At 40.6% G+C, this 18,412-nt stretch overlaps 1 protein-coding gene across 1 annotated transcript in view; it reads left to right on the top strand.

Moving 5' to 3' along the window:
* The window catches only part of ipo11 (importin 11), a 133,177-nt gene that overhangs the window by 84,999 nt on the left and 29,766 nt on the right, over window positions 1–18,412 (top strand). The window contains exons 23-25 of the mRNA XM_087811785.1: window positions 13,136–13,215; window positions 14,765–14,845; window positions 17,184–17,279. Of these exons, the coding sequence (XP_087667911.1) occupies window positions 13,136–13,215; window positions 14,765–14,845; window positions 17,184–17,279 (257 nt within the window). The remainder of the gene's footprint in view (window positions 1–13,135; window positions 13,216–14,764; window positions 14,846–17,183; window positions 17,280–18,412) is intronic.

Below are 18,412 nucleotides of genomic sequence, written 5' to 3'. Positions count from 1 at the left end.
GGACGTGGTTCTGGCTCCTGGTCCGGTCGGTACCAGATTGTAGTTCTGGATTGTCGGGGCTGAAGCCAGCTGGCCTGCAGGTCCTGAGAAGAAGGAATTGAAGTGGTCGGGTGATTCATCATGATCCTGGAACACATTACAGTGTGTGTGTGTGTGTGTGTGTGTGCGTGTGCGTGTGTGTGGCCTTCAGTGTGATGAGGACCAGTATCGATCTGCTGCTTCTACACGTATCAAGAAAGATCTGATATGAAAACCCGTGGAACCTGAACTGGAGCCTTTAGAGCAGCAAACAAGATGGACCAGTGATTTACTGTCATTTTAGATTCTTGTTTCGCGGACGTTCCTGTTCCAGGAGCTGAAGTCTGCGATGTTTTGGCTCCAACTCTGGATGGTTACGAGTTATATTGTAGATGCAGCGAAGATTAAGCCTCAAAAGAAATGCTGCGAATGACTTTTTACACTGAAAATGTTTAGAATGAAACAAACAGATGCGAAAAAGAGAATCTTCACGACATTCACCTTCAGAAGTGAAAACAAAAATACACTCTTGGTCTGTAAACGCGTGTTGAGATGTGTTTCCTTCGTAGTCGTGGCTGTAAATGTAAACTTTGTTTTGATGAACTTATTGACAGAAAACTGTTTAATATTGTTTACTCCGGACACTCTGGTTTCCTCCCACAGTCCAAAAACATACAGAGGTTGATTGAGAACTTCGGGAAAAATTGTCCGTAGGTATGAGTGTGTGTGTGAATGGTTGTGTGTCTTTGTGTGTCCTGAGACAGACTGGCATCCTGTCCAGGGTGTCCCCTGCCTCTCGCCCTATGAACCTGGGATAGACTCCAGTCTCCCCGCGACCCTCATAAGGGATAAAGCGGTAGAAAATGAATAAATTAATGAATTGTTTGTCAGTTGAAAACTTGTAGTTTTTAATTTGATTTTATCGATAATATGGTAAAGATCGTCCGTGACTACTTGCATTCTACAGATTATCATCATCGGTTTTCTGTCTTGTTTATCTTAACATTGTTTTTTTTACCTGTGCGTCCATTATTATTATTATTTGTTGGACTCGAGTTGATCGATTTTATAGTTACATGAAAATGAAATACTTGTGATCCAGGATCACCTCGTAAATATCTACGACCAACTCTTGAAACTTAACTAAACTAAAACAAATACTGTTATCTTAAAAACGTGTTGCTCGGGAAAGCTCCTCCTTCATCTCACTCCCCCTCAGTGAACTCATCACTTCATGTATAGCTTCGGTTATATATCATGTCGCTCCCTTTTTTCTGCTAAGATTCCCCAAAATCTATCGATGCGTAGTCAGTTTTATGAACTGTTTTGAACCAGGAGAGAATTTTCACATGAAAACACCTCACTATGATTTGGACGATGATATTTAAACACTGAAGAAATGTTTCCCGTCGTCTTTGAAGAGGTTTTCTGTTCATCTGGTCCAAGATTTAAACACTTAGATGAACACATGAGATATATGTGATGTTTTGGTTCACGTTTGACCTTCGTTTGTTTTCATCATACGAGGCTCGAACCTTCAAACCTGCAGCAGCTTGAGAGAGAATCTCATGGTTTCATTTACTGAATGTACTTCCACATGATATGAAAGGATGAAAAGTAAATCAGTAAAGAAATCAGGAGTTTGATAAAGTTGCAGGAAACGATGGAAGATCTAAAAGTGTAGTTGCCGGAGCAGCGACTTTAACGACTCCCTCAGTCTTGGGCGTAATTGTTTGGTTCCTCCTCACAAACAATGGCGTCGTCGCCGAATCCCCCGCGACTCTCCGTCAACCACTCCTCCGTCTGCGAGCCTCCCAGGACGGACATAAAGATAAGTAGACGAGGGGAGAAAATGAGTAACGGGAGAAGGTTTCAGACGGAAGAAAGTCTTTCTTTTCCTTTTTATATTTGTCTATTATGGACGCGAAGAGCAGCAGCAGCTGCGGCTTGTTCGCTGTGAAGTGTTGAGATGAAGAACGAGTGCACGAATGAATGGAGATCTGAGGGATGGATCTACAAGTGCTGGGAGAAGTTTGTTATCTGAGGAGAGTTCAGGCTCAGATTATGAAGGATTTTGTCCTCTTTCATGCTTTGTTTCTCTCTAATACAATAAATAATTCACTTCGCAGTAAAATGTATTTCTTTGCGGTTGTTAAGATAAGGTTATAAAGGCAGGTCGAGTGTATATGGAGGTTCAAAGAGTTCGGATTATGACGCGGATTCTCTCGCTTGTTCGTAAGTCACGGGACTACTTGACGGCCCCGAAAATCAATTGAACAGAAAATCAACTAAAATCGAGACCTTTTGCGATAGGGCTAGACGATATATCGCAAAAATATTGACATCGCGGTATTGGCACGTGTGATATATATCTAAAACATGTGATCATTTATAATTTTTCATTGTATAAATCTATCATTTCTTAAATGTGCACTTCAACCAATCAGTGTCACGTTCTGTAAAGTTGTCAATTTGTACTTCTATGTCTCGTTGTTGTTTACGTCTCCGTCCGTCTGTGAACTGTGCGGCGCTGCTTGCTAGGCTCGGTTGCTATAGACTGTTGCTCCTAAGCTTTGGAACGACCGCCTCTCTCTTTGCGCTTGATGCTCTACTGACTCCTTTAAGAAACATCTTAAGACGTTTCTATTTGTTCAGGCTTTTTCCTGATTTTCTGGAACTCCTGTAGTGTTATCAGTTTTATCTTGACCTTTAAAGTATATACTTTTTTGAGTATTGTTTTGATTGTTAAAGCGCTTTGTGACCCTGGTCTGGAAAAGCGCTATATAAATAAATATTACTTACTTACTTACTAACTTTTGATCTAGTCAAACACTAGTGATCCAGTCACTCGTCTCTTTCAACCTCCTTTGTTAAAGCAACATATCGTAAGAACTTTTCATCTCGTCTCAGTTGTTTTCTTAGAAGATCGTGAACTTCCAAACAAACCTGTCCGTCTCCACCGTATGCTAACGAGCTAAGTTGTTAGCATCATTTATAAGGTGTTATGTGTGCGTGTACAAGGAGGTGGATTTATTATTGATTTGGTGATATCGCGACGCGCCGGCGGCTCCTCTCTGATGTCGCTCAGTTTGGCAGGAAACCGATGCAAGTCCCGCGAGACTGAGCGTTATAAGTGATATTTATACTCGCGGCTGCGATAAATTGATACTTGTGTTACTATAAGAACAACTTTATTGACTCTACACACCCACAGGAAACCATGTTAGTGAAGCTTCAGCTGATTGGACCACAAGCTACAACATCAACCAATGGGACGCTTTCTTTGTCATAAGCTCCGCCCACTGAGTGGAGCACTGAGAGATTTGATTGGATCAGACGCTTGTCAATCAAAACAGATGGTCTGGTGATTGAAGATGAAAGAAATGAAGAAGTGAAGTGAGAGAGTCACGGAGGGATGTTTGTTATCAACTCGTGTTAGGAATTAAAAGTAATTTCAAATGTTGTCCACAGACCAACTTTACTTTTATCACTCGTTTCCTGCCTGAACCATCAAATCAACATCAGATATTATAGAAATAAAACTATTTTAGCGACTGCTTTAACGACCGGGCACATACTGATTTGTCAAAATGCAAAATACCACAAGATAAAATAAACAAACACACAAAAGGGGGAGTTGATATAACATAAGCTCAATGTTTAGTTTCGCTCAGACCACGATCCGTTGAAAGTCATTAGAATGTTTTTCTTATTCATCATTTCTTGATCTGTTTTCTTCGTGTGATGCAATAAACGGTAAATACTCGCACATATGCATGTTTAATCACCGTCGCTATGCTAGTCGTTCTGTGAATATTGAAGCAGAGAAAGATGAAGTATTTATATTTGTAGAGGACTCTCAGAAAATCAAGGAAAGTCCTGCACGAATGAAAGTGTCTTAAGCTGTTTCCTGAAGGAAGCGTCTCTGGTTATCATCTCAGCAAAAGCTGTCGGTCCCAGCTCGCCAGGTGTGTGGCCTGGTCCTCGCTGATAAAGAGTGTCGTTCCATCACAGCTTAAAGCGCAGCAGAGACTTCCCTAATGAGATTGTCAAGAGCCCGGTGTCGGGGCCCGGAGTCTGGACCTGCTTGAAGGACACGAGTGAGAAGCTTCCAGTCGTCGTCAGGAGCCGCTGGAGCCAGATTGTGTTGTCGTTGTGAGTCGTTTGAATTAGTGCGTCTGCCAGTGTGTCTTTGGTGCGACGCTGGTCCATTACACGACGGGAACGCAGTGGAAAGAAGTGGATGATTATAGAGACGCTCCTACGAGTTAATGTGTTGTATTTTACGTGAGCACGAAAATGGTTGTTTGTAAAAACAGCTGCAGTACCACCGAGAGACTGTAGGTGATTCTTCTTCATCCTCCGCCATTAGCATCAACTTCTTTATGGTTGTTTTTCTTCACCTGCTTCTCCCCGACAATCTCTAGGTTTGTCACGAGAGGTTCAGGAACGTTGGTGCCTTTTCATCAGGGTATTGAACCGAAATACTTCAGTAGCACCGAGTATCGCAGTATTGTTACCCACGCGTGATCCAAACTTGATAATGTATAATACAATTAACATGCAAATATTAATGTCTGTGTTGATATTCAACTTCCTGCCTGTAGATGGCAGCAGTCGTTACGTCCTCCGGAGCTAAAGGAAGAATGATGACTGAGGACGAGAGGATACAGTGAGTCCAGCAGCTTTTAAAGTTGATGTTTGGACATATTTTGGTTTGAAAACAAATGAAAGAAGTTACGACTTCGTCAAGAGTCATGTGGTCTGTAAATACTACAACACCAGAGTCAAGTACTCGACAATACTACACATATATCCTTGTTACTAAACTATCACAACACCAGAGTCAAGTACTCGACAATACTACACATATATCCTCGTTACTACACTATCACAACACCAGAGTCAAGTACTCGACAATACTACACATACATCCTTGTTACTACACTATCACAACACCAGAGTCAAGTACTCGACAATACTACACATACTTCCTTGTTACTACACTATCACAACACCAGAGTCAAGTACTCGACAATACTACACATATATCCTTGCTACTACACTATCACAACACCAGAGTCAAGTACTCGACAATACTACACATATATCCTTGTTACTACACTATCACAACACCAGAGTCAAGTACTCGACAATACTACACATATATCCTTGTTACTACACCATCACAACACCAGAGTCAAGTACTCGACAATACTACACATATATCCTTGTTACTACACTATCACAACACCAGAGTCAAGTACTCGACAATACTACACATATATCCTTGTTACTACACCATCACTATATATCGTATCCTTGTACCGTGATACGTAACAACACACACACATTGAGGAACATTTTGTAGAATAAAGATTTGCTTGTATGAACAAAAATGTTCAAATAAACGTGTGTTTCTCTGACTTCACGAGGGCAGCAGGAGTTTTGAAGGTTCTAGTCGTCGTTGGATACAAGACAATATTTCATGGCTTCATCTTGTAGGTGTCAGGAGTGACAGCAGTACACAACAGTCCTGCCTCTTGTAATACAAACTGACCTTTGGTGTAATGATCCTGTGAGAGTCGCACGTACAGCGTCAGAAGGGACTTCAATCACGGGGGTCTGCCGGGTCTCCTGCTAATGGAGATCCAGGTCTTACGAGTAATCTATTGAATGATGTATCCTTGTGTGTGACGGCCATCGTGAAATTGATTGATGGTCCAGTTACTGCTCTGATGTCGTCCACTGCTCACAAAGGTGAGCCGTCAGTCAAACCCCTGACTTTATGACAGACGAGCTCGAACCTCCTTCCATGTTCTTGTATGTTGACTCAATACACAACACATGGAGAAGAAACTTACTGAGGAATAATATGGAGCCTCGCAGAGAAGATGATGGTTTTGATGAAGATGAAGATGATGGAGATGTTGATGTTGATGATGATGATGATGATGAAGAAGATAATGATGATGATGAAGATGAAATGATGATGATGAAGGTGATGATGAAGATGAAATGATGAAGATGATGATGGAGATGAAATGATGATGATGAAGGTGATGAAGATGCAGATAATGATGGTGATGGTGATGAAGATGATGATGATGAAGATGAAATGATGATGATGAAGGTGAGGATGAAATGAAGATGATGAAGATGAAGATAATTATGGTGATGATGATGATGATGATGACGATGAAGAAGGTGAAGATAATGATGATGTTTATGTTGATGATGAAGATAAGGAAGGTGATGAAAAATGTGATGATCTTGATGATGATGAAGATGATGATGATGAAGATAATGAAGATGATGATGATAAAGATAATGATGATGATAAAGATGATGATGATGATGATGATAAAGATGATGATGATGAAGATGATGATGTTGTTGATGTTGTTGATGATGAAGATGATGATAAAGATAATGAAGAAGATGAAGAGGATGATAATGATGAAGAAGATGATGAACATGATGATGATAAAGATAATGAAGAAGAGGATGAAGGTGAAGATGATGAAGATGATGATGTTTATGAATAAGATGATGATGATGAAGAAGGTGATCAGGAAGATGATGATGAAGATGTTGGTGCGTGTTCATAAATCCAGACTTTCTTCCTTCAGTGTTTTCAAGTGTTTTCAAGTACTTCAGGCTCATAAATGTCTTTTTTTTTTTCACGATCATTTTCTAATAAATTCGATGGACGACGAGCGTCTTATCGAGCTCGGCTTCATCTGCTGGAACCGAAATGAGAATCCAAAGAGTTTTTGTCTGGTGACTCGTGGCTCTGCTGGCGGCAGGCGTCCGTCAGAGGATATTGCTGGAGTAGGTGTGAGGCCTTATCAGCAGCGACAGTGGTCGTGATGGCAACATTATCAAAGCTCACAGATTGCAGCCTGTGTTCAGAGCCTCACTTGCATAAAGTCATTGTGGATCCTGGCGCCTCATAATGGAGTCTATTAAGTGTGGAGTCATTCTCTGGCCACTCTGGGCCTTTGATTGTTCCTGCAGACAACGAAGGCCTTTGAGGAAACGTTTTTCTTTAAACTCACGCCAGGATAGTGTTCATGAAAGTTCTATTCTTTTGTCCTTATGTCGCTCAAGAATACTTCGTTAGAATCTTCATTAAAGGTATTTATTATATTGTTATTATATCATTTATATTTATTTATTATTTTTTCTCTTTACTACTTTACTACTATACTACTCTACTACTTTACTACTTTACTACTCTAATACTTTACTTCTCTACTACCCTACTACTTTACTTCTCTACTACTTTACTACCCTACTACTTTACTACCCTACTACTTTACTACTTTACTACTCTACTACCCTACGACTTTACTACTCTACTACCTTACTACTTTACTACTCTACTACTTTACTACCCTACTACTTTACTACTCTACTACTTTACTACCCTAATACTTTACTACTTCACTTTACTACCCTATGACTTTACTACTTTACTACTTTACTACTTTACTACTTTACTACTTTACTACCCTACTACTTTACTACCCTACTAATTGAATACCCTACTACTTTACTACTTTACTTTACTACCCTACTACTTTACTACTCTACTACCCTACTACTTTACTACTTTACTACTTTACTACCCTACTACTTTACTACTTTACTACCCTACGACTTTACTACTCTACTACTTTACTACTCTACTACTTTACTACTTTACTACTCTACTACTTTACTACCCTACTACTTTACTACTTTACTTTACTACCCTACTACTTTACTACTCTACTACTTTACTACCCTACTACTTTACTACCCTACTACTTTACTACCCTACTACTTTACTACTCTACTACTCTACTACTTTACTAATCTACTACCCTACGACTTTACTACTCTACTACTTTACTACCCTACTACTTTACTACTTCACTACTCTACTACTTTACTACTCTACTACTTTACTACTCTCCTACTCTACTACTCTACTACTCTACTACTTTACTAACCTACTACTTAACTACTTTACTTTACTACCCCACTACTCTACTACTTTACTACCCTACTACTTTACTACTTTACTACCCTACTACTTTACTACTTCTGTTTGTACTATATTGCACTATTTTTAACTTATTAATATTAATATTTATACTTTTTATATATACATCTCTCTGCTGTGTTTTTGAAATTGTGTTGTTTTTCTGTCTAATGCCAAAAAATAAAGTCTAAAGTCTATTTGATTATCGTTTTATGTATTATTTTATTTTGAAAGTAACACATTTGTTTTTATTGAATAATTACATTTAATCATTTAGTAAAAACTAAAGAAATCGTACTTCTTAATAAGCAAAAAAAACTAAAAACTTTCAGCCAATCATGCAACGCACAGACGACCATGTGACAATGTTGTAGAGCATGATCCTGTAGCTCTGTGCTCTGTTGGTTTTGTCTGGTGACACTATTATGACAGCATTTATATATTGAATTTAAAAGACTATAAATGAAAATATGTTTAATTTAGAAAATACATCTTATTAATTAATGGGATTAGATATATTTAATTTATATTCAATTATTTAAAAAAAAAATTAACAAGCTACTTAACCAACTTACTTACGGTGCCAGCAAAACAATGAACTCCCATGATGCCTTTCTACACACTGATCAATTTAGTGACGGCTGATTGGTCGACACAATACTGTGTTTAAATTCCACGTCTGCGTAAGTTTACCTTACCTTACCTTACAAAAGTCATCGGCTTGGCTGTGATTGGTTGGCTGGGCGGCAAAGCATTGTGGCAGCTGTTGAGCTCACTGTTACTTAGAGTCGTTGAGATATGGATGATGAGTTAGAAAGTTCAAATACAAGTTAATTATAGTTTAAAGACTCAGAAGTTTTGTCTATACTTAACCTGCTTTAAACCCTGTATTTGAAGATGTGAACTAAAGAACTGAAGCATCTTTGATGAGAGTTTGTTCAGCTCAGAATGAATCATGGGAAAAAAAAAACGTGGACTCAACTCTCGTGTCCTTGTCTCGATACACCTGCTTGTAAACCTGCAGGTGAATAAATCATCGCTCGCTGCTACTAATTACTGTAAAAAAAACAAACGAGGCAAAAGAAAAGCAACAAAAACGCTCCACGACCTCTGTTAAGAAAGTCCACTCTTTTATTTTTTTCTTCCGCCACCAATTTGTGCTTCAACGCGACGACGAAGGCGGCAGTAATTATTCATCCTGCTTCTCTGCGGCGCCGCGGAGCTGTCACGCCGCTCTTGTCTCATGACACCAGGTGTCCTTGTTCACCTGCGCTTGAGGAATGTGTTGCCTTTGCTTTGTTCCTTCAGAATAATGGCCTGTCGCCGGCGCGCAACACAACATTTGTTGCAGTGAACTTTCTCACACTTTATTAGTCCAGGGACGCGTGGAAGGATTCCTGACCATTAGAGTGTGTTCAGGACGAACCATAAACTAACGACGACTGTCGTCTTGGGCTTATCTGGGCCGGCGTCACGGGAGCGTCCTCAGGCTGTTCCCTCTAAAGGCTGCACTTTTTTTTTTAACAAAAACAAACACTGATCCTACTGTAGCGTCGACATCTCAAAGTCACGGCTGAGACTCGACTTCAGAAGAAGAACGTTAAGGATGTTATGGATGTCACTGTAACTCAGGGGTTGCAGGTAATAATAAAAAAAAAAGTTACAGCCATAACCCTGGTTCTACAAATGTTGCTATGGATTTCCTTGCGAGGTAATCCTGTAGGGGGCGCAGCATGCGTGAGGTAGAACCGTTACAATGAGGAGAAAAGATAAAGGAGATTGTAATATTTTTTCATGATTTAAGAGCAGATTCTGGATCTTATCGAAATGAATCGATTATGAATCAAAATGTCTTTAGTTCCATATCATCGTCGTAATAACTTATTTATTTTTATATATTATTGTTCTGACGTTAATTGTTTCTTTCTTTCATTAAATTAATTTCAAAAGTTCATGTTTGATATTTGATTGTGTTGCTATAAGAACAACTCTATTGACTCTACACACTCACAGGAGACCATGTTAGTGAAGCTCCAGCTGATTGGACCACAAGTTACAACATCAACCAATGGGATGCTTTATTTGTCATAAGCTCCGCCCACTGAGTGGAGCACTAAGAGATTTGATTGGATCAGACGTGTGTCAATCAAAGAAGCTGATTTGGTGTCTGAAGATGAAAGTCATTAAATGATTCATTGAGTCGAGTCATCAGAGTAAAGTCATGAAATGATCCATGAGTCAAATGATTCATCGAGTCGAGTCATCAGAGTAAAGTCATGAAATGATCCATGAGTCAAAAGATTCATCGAGTCGAGTCATCAGAGTAAAGTCATTAAATGATCCATGAGTCAAATGATTCACTGAGTCGAGTCATCAGAGTAAAGTCATGATATGATCCATGAGTCAAATGATTCATCGAGTCGAGTCATCAGAGTAAAGTCATGAAATGATCCATGAGTCAAATGATTCATCGAGTCGAGTCATCAGAGTGAAGTCATGAAATGATCCATGAGTCAAATGATTCATCGAGTCGAGTCATCAGAGTAAAGTCATGAAATGATCCATGAGTCAAATGATTCATCGAGTCGAGTCATCAGAGTAAAGTCATGAAATGATCCATGAGTCAAATGATTCATTGAGTCGAGTCATCAGAGTAAAGTCATGATATGATCCATGAGTCAAATGATTCATCGAGTCGAGTCATCAGAGTAAAGTCATGTCAGTTCCTGGTGAGTCTTGAGAAGCAGATATTTATTCATGTTGGTTAAATATTCTCATGCATTAGTTCCTCAAGTGTTAACAGAACCTTCAGTTCAGGACCTCGGAGCAGATGGTTGTGAGTCCAGAACACCTTCAAGATCTCACCGACTCCTGTATATAAAGTTTAATCAGATACTTTCACCTGCAGGTCCAGGTATCAGTACACACAACCAGTCCTGTGGCAGGTTTTATACTCACGACTCTTATTGACTACTTTACTACTTTACTACTTTACCATTCTACTTCTTTACTACTCTACTACTTTACTACTTTACTACTCTACTACTTTACTACTTTACTACTTTATCATTCTACTTCTTTACTACTCTACTACTTTACTACTTTACTACTCTACTACTTTACTACTTTACTACTTTACCATTCTACTTCTTTACTACTCTACTACTTTACTACTTTACTACTTTACCATTCTACTTCTTTACTACTCTACTACTTTACTACTTTACTACTTTATCATTCTACTACTTTACTACTCTACTACTTTACTACTTTATTACTCTACTACTTTAATACTCTACTACTTTACTACTCTACTACTTTACTACTCTACTGCTTTACTACTCTACTACTTTACTACTTTACTACTTTATCATTCTACTACTTTACTACTCTACTACTTTACTACTTTATTACTCTACTACTTTAATACTCTACTACTTTACTACTCTACTACTTTACTACTTTACTACTTTACTACTCTACTGCTTTACTACTCTACTACTTTGCTACTCTACTACTTTACTACCCTACTACTTTACTACCCTACTACTGTACTACTCTACTATCCTACTACTTTACTACCTTACTACTTTACTACCTTACTACTTTACTACTCTACTACTTTACTACCCTACTGCTTTACTACCCTACTACTTTACTACTGTACTACTCTAATACTTTACTACCCTACTACTTTACTACTCTACTACTTTACTACCCTACTACTTTACTACCCTACTACTTTACTACCCTACTACTCTACTACTTTACTACTCTACTACTTAACTACCCTTCTACTTTACCATCCTTCTACTTTACTACTATACTGCTATACTACCCTACTACTTTACTACTCTACTATTTTACTACTCTACTACTCTACTACTTTACTACCCTACTACTTTACTATACTATTTTACTACTCTACGACTTTACTACCCTACTACTATTCTACTCTACTACTTTACTACCCTACTACTTTACTACCCTACTACTTTACTACTCTACTACTTTACCACCCTACTTCTTTACTACCCTACTACTTTACCACTTTACTACCCCACTACTCTACAACTTTATTACCCTACTAGTTTACTACTTTATTACTTTACTTTACTACCCTACTACTTACTACTTTATTACTCTACTACTTTACTACTTTACTACTTTATTACTTTATTACTTTACTACCCTACTACTTTACTAACACATTTAACATTTAGGAATAAAACTCATTTAAATTGTGGTTTTATTTAGTACATTTACCGACTCACTTTACTTTTATCACTCATTTCCTGCCTGAACCATCAACATGGACATGATGCAGATAAAATATAACTATCTATTTTAACTTGTGGAAGACGGTGCTGCTGGTTTCCCTGTGAGCAAAAGTCTCTCATAGACTTGCATTAGTTCCATATTCCAGGCTGGAAGATTCGAACCCGTGACCTACTTTGATGCGAGTCTGAGGTTTGAACGAACCTTTGAATGACTGAAAAAAAGTCGATTGTTTTGTGGTTTGAATTGAATCCATGTGAAAACCTTCTCCTCTCCAGAGACTCCAGTCCAACACCTTTTTTTTATTTCCTTCTGATTGTTGTCGACGATCCTCCGTCGTGAGCCGCAGTTATTGATTGGTGACCCGGTGGCTGATTATCAAGAGACGGGCCTCATGTTCTGATGAGCAAGTCTCGCCGTCATCACTTCATTCTTGCATTATTCATGTAGTGTTTCCTCCTGGATCCACGTCCCTCACGCGGGATCCAGTCTGATGCCTGTGGATCCACGAGGATCAGGATCCCATCACCGTTAAGTGACTTCTGTGGCTCCTCTGCTAGACTTGGACTTGTCGTGCTCCTCGACTCGCACTTCATCGAGCTGTTTTTTTTTTCATCTATTAATAGAAAAATGAGGGAAACAAAAACCAAACGCTGCTGAGTGTGTGTGTGGAGGAACTTGCTGGACTTGAGTGAGGCTTCATCAGCTTCTGTGGAGACTCTATTAGTTGTTCCTGTGAATCATTCATGAGCTGCAGGTTCATGAACTCGTCCTCCTCCAGTGTTGACTCTCGCTCTCGTCTTCTAGAGTTGAGCTCCGAGAACTTGAGGACGTGTTTCCAGATCATCAACGCGTACCTGTATTTGTCCGCCACAGAGTTCCTGCAGGTAAATGTCACAGCGACGGTGAATAACGACACACTCTCACACACTCTCACACACTCTCACACACTCTCACACACTCTCACACACTCTCACACACTCTCACACACTCTCACAAACTCTCACACACTCTCACACACACTCTCACACACTCTCTCACACACTCTCTCACACACTCTCACACACACTCTCACACACTCTCACACACACTCTCACACACTCTCACACACTCTCACACACACTCTCACACACTCTCACACACTCTCTCACACACTCTCACACACACTCTCACACACTCTCACACACACTCTCACACACTCTCACACACTCTCTCACACACTCTCACACACACTCTCACACACTCTCACACACTCTCACACACACTCTCACACACTCTCACACACTCTCTCACACACTCTCACACACACTCTCACACACTCTCACACACTCTCACACACTCTCTCACACACTCTCACACACTCTCACACACTCTCTCACACACTCTCACACACTCTCTCACACACTCTCTCACACACTCTCACACACTCTCACACACTCTCTCACACACTCTCACACACACTCTCACACACTCTCACACACACTCTCACACACTCTCACACACACTCTCACACACTCTCACACACTCTCACACACTCTCACACACTCTCACACACTCTCACAAACTCTCACACACTCTCACACACACTCTCACACACTCTCTCACACACTCTCACACACTCTCACACACTCTCACACACACTCTCACACACACTCTCACACACTCTCACACACTCTCACACACACTCTCACACACTCTCACACACTCTCTCACACACTCTCACACACACTCTCACACACTCTCACACACACTCTCACACACTCTCACACACTCTCACACACTCTCACACACACTCTCACACACTCTCACACACTCTCACACACTCTCACACACACTCTCACACACTCTCACACACTCTCTCACACACTCTCACACACACTCTCACACACTCTCACACACTCTCTCACACACTCTCACACACTCTCACACACTCTCTCACACACTCTCACACACTCTCTCACACACTCTCTCACACACTCTCACACACTCTCACACACTCTCTCACACACTCTCACACACACTCTCACACACTCTCACACACACTCTCACACACACTCTCACACACTCTCACACACTCTCTCACACACTCTCACACACTCTCTCACACTCTCACACACTCTCACACACTCTCACACACTCTCACACACTCTCACACACTCTCACACACTCTCACACACACTCTCACACACACTCTCACACACACTCTCACACACTCTCACACACTCTCACACACTCTCACACACTCTCACACACTCTCACACACTCTCTCACACTCTCACACACTCTCACACACTCTCACACACTCTCACACACTCTCACACACTCTCACACACTCTCACACACTCTCACACACACTCTCACACACTCTCACACACTCTCACACACACTCTCACACACTCTCACACACTCTCACATCGTCTGCTTCTTCGCTCTCAGAACTTTGCAGAGTCGCTGTGCAGGTCCTTCTGTTCTCTGCTGAAGGACATCACCAACGAGGGACAAGTACAAGTACTGAAGGTAAACACATATTTACACGTCTGTTGTGTTGTTCCCTGAACTTGTTACACAATAGAAACACGTGTGTGTGTGTTTGTGTGTAATTATTACAAGTAAATCGATTTTTAGTTGAATCTTTCCAAAAAACTGTATCTACATTTCAAAAACTATGATATCAAAACTACATCTCTAAGTAAGATGGAGTCATTTATGCGTGTCATGTGATCAGTTATGCGTGTCATGTGATCAGTTATGTGTGTCATGTGATCAGTTATGCGTGTCATGTGATCAGTTATGTGTGTCATGTGATCAGTTATGCGTGTCATGTGTTCAGTTATGCGTGTCATGTGATCAGTTATGAGTGTCATGTGATCAGTTATGCGTGTCATGTGATCAGTTATGCGTGTCATGTGATCAGTTATGCGTGTCATGTGATCAGTTATGCATGTCATGTGATCAGTTATGCGTGTCATGTGATCAGTTATGCGTGTCATGTAATCATTTATATGTGTCATGTGATCAGTTATGCGTGTCATGTGATCAGTTATGCGTGTCATGTGATCAGTTATGCGTGTCATGTGATCAGTTATGCGTGTCATGTGATCAGTTATGCGTGTCATGTGATCAGTTATGCGTGTCATGTGATCAGTTATGCGTGTCATGTGATCAGTTATGCATGTCATGTGATCAGTTATGCGTGTCATGTAATCATTTATATGTGTCATGTGATCAGTTATGCGTGTCATGTGATCAGTTATGCGTGTCATGTGATCAGTTATGCGTGTCATGTGATCAGTTATGTGTGTCATGTGATCAGTTATGCGTGTCATGTGATCAGTTGTATGTGTCATGTGATCAGTTATGCGTGTCATGTGATCAGTTATGCGTGTCATGTGATCAGTTATGCGTGTCATGTGATCATTTATATGTGTCATGTGATCAGTTATGTGTGTCATGTGATCAGTTATGTGTGTCATGTGATCAGTTATGCGTGTCATGTGATCAGTTATGCGTGTCATATGATCAGTTATGCGTGTCATGTGATCAGTTATGCGTGTCATGTGATCAGTTATGCGTGTCATGTGATCAGTTATGCGTGTCATGTGATCAGTTATGCATGTCATGTGATCAGTTATGCGTGTCATGTGATCAGTTATGCGTGTCATGTGATCAGTTATGCGTGTCATGTGATCAGTTATGCGTGTCATGTGATCAGTTATGCGTGTCATGTGGTCAGTTATGCGTGTCATGTGATCAGTTATGCGTGTCATGTGATCAGTTTTGCGTGTCATGTGATCAGTTATGCGTGTCATGTGATCAGTTATATGTGTCATGTGATCAGTTATGCGTGTCATGTGATCAGTTATGCGTGTCATGTGATCAGTTATGCGTGTCATGTGATCAGTTATGCGTGTCATGTGATCAGTTATGCGTGTCATGTGATCAGTTATGCGTGTCATGTGTTCAGTTATGCGTGTCATGTGATCAGTTATGCGTGTCATGTGATCAGTTATTTGAATCATGTCGTGAATCATGCTAGAAACGTGTTAAAGATAAATGAAGCGAATAAAAACTACTTATAAAACTGTAACATCTCTAATCAGGAAGCACTCATTCGTGTATGTCATGTGATCATTTATGGATGTCATGTCATCCTATATGATCATTATTTATCATGTACACATCACATGACATACATAAATGATCACATGAGACACATAAATTATGTCACAACACAAATAATCACATGACACATATAAATGATGTCATGACTCATATATGATCACATGACACACATACATGATCACATGACATCATGTCTTTGTGTCATGACATAATTTATGTGTCAATATTATTATATTTAAAGATGTTTTTAGTTAAAGTGAAATAATGTTTCCAAATACAAACTCAAAAACTAAAAAGGAAGGAATATTTTGAATTCTTAATAACGTTAACTTTTGTTGCTCTTTTTGAACAAACCTAATAGTAAAAAAGGTACTTGAGAACGCAGACCTACGCCAAGCAGCTCATTTACACCCATCGTGGACGATTTCACGCAAAAAAATAATTTGAATATATAATAAAAATATCTGAAATACAAATTGTTGCGAGAGAGAGCTGGTGGCAGCAGCACAACACGCTGCACTCAAGAGCAAGAACGGAGTGTGTTCTGCGCCACAGAGAGTGACAGCAGCTTTCATGACATCATCCCTCGTTCCTTTTTCATCAAGTGTCTCAAATAGTTGCTTCATTTTTACTACACAAACATATATCCGTGGTCCGGTGTGTGAGTGAGTGACTGTGTGTGTGTGTGTGTGTGTCTCACATCTTCCCATCATGCACCGCTCCGTCTCCACAGGTGGTGGAGATCGCTCTGAAGGTTAGTCCCATACTGGGAGCCCACATGTTCCAGCCACTGCTCCCGGCCGTCCTGAGGGGGATCGTGAACGGCGAGGTGAGTTCTGGCTTCACAACGATCCCAGTGATGCTGCTTCACAACGATCCCAGTGATGCTGCTTCACAACGATCACAGTGATGCTGCTTCACAACGATCACAGTGATGCTGCTTCATAACGATCCCAGTGATGCTGCTTCACAACGATCACAGTGATGCTGCTTCACAACGATCCCAGTGATGCTGCTTCACAACGATCACAGTGATGCTGCTTCACAACGATCACAGTGATGCTGCTTCACAACGATCACAGTGATGCTGCTTCACAACGATCACAGTGATGCTGCTTCACAACGATCACAGTGATGCTGCTTCATAACGATCACAGTGATGCTGCTTCACAACGATCACAGTGATGCTGCTTCACAACGATCCCAGTGATGCTGCTTCACAACGATCCCAGTGATGCTGCTTCACAACGATCACAGTGATGCTGCTTCACAACGATCACAGTGATGCTGCTTCATAACGATCCCAGTGATGCTGCTTCACAACGATCACAGTGATGCTGCTTCACAACGATCCCAGTGATGCTGCTTCACAACGATCACAGTGATGCTGCTTCACAACGATCACAGTGATGCTGCTTCACAACGATCACAGTGATGCTGCTTCACAACGATCACAGTGATGCTGCTTCACAACGATCACAGTGATGCTGCTTCATAACGATCACAGTGATGCTGCTTCACAACGATCACAGTGATGCTGCTTCACAACGATCACAGTGATGCTGCTTCACAACGATCCCAGTGATGCTGCTTCACAACGATCACAGTGATGCTGCTTCACAACGATCACAGTGATGCTGCTTCATAACGATCCCAGTGATGCTGCTTCACAACGATCACAGTGATGCTGCTTCACAACGATCACAGTGATGCTGCTTCACAACGATCCCAGTGATGCTGCTTCACAACGATCACAGTGATGCTGCTTCACAACGATCCCAGTGATGCTGCTTCACAACGATCACAGTGATGCTGCTTCACAACGATCACAGTGATGCTGCTTCATAACGATCCCAGTGATGCTGCTTCATAACGATCACAGTGATGCTGCTTCACAACGATCACAGTGATGCTGCTTCACAACGATCACAGTGATGCTGCTTCACAACGATCACAGTGATG

Source organism: Callionymus lyra, chromosome 1, assembly GCF_982586985.1.
Source record: "Callionymus lyra chromosome 1, fCalLyr1.hap1.1, whole genome shotgun sequence".
Lineage (NCBI taxonomy): Eukaryota > Metazoa > Chordata > Actinopteri > Syngnathiformes > Callionymidae > Callionymus > Callionymus lyra.
Note: the sequence above shows the minus strand (reverse complement) of the source record. Positions and strands in the feature narration are given on the sequence as shown.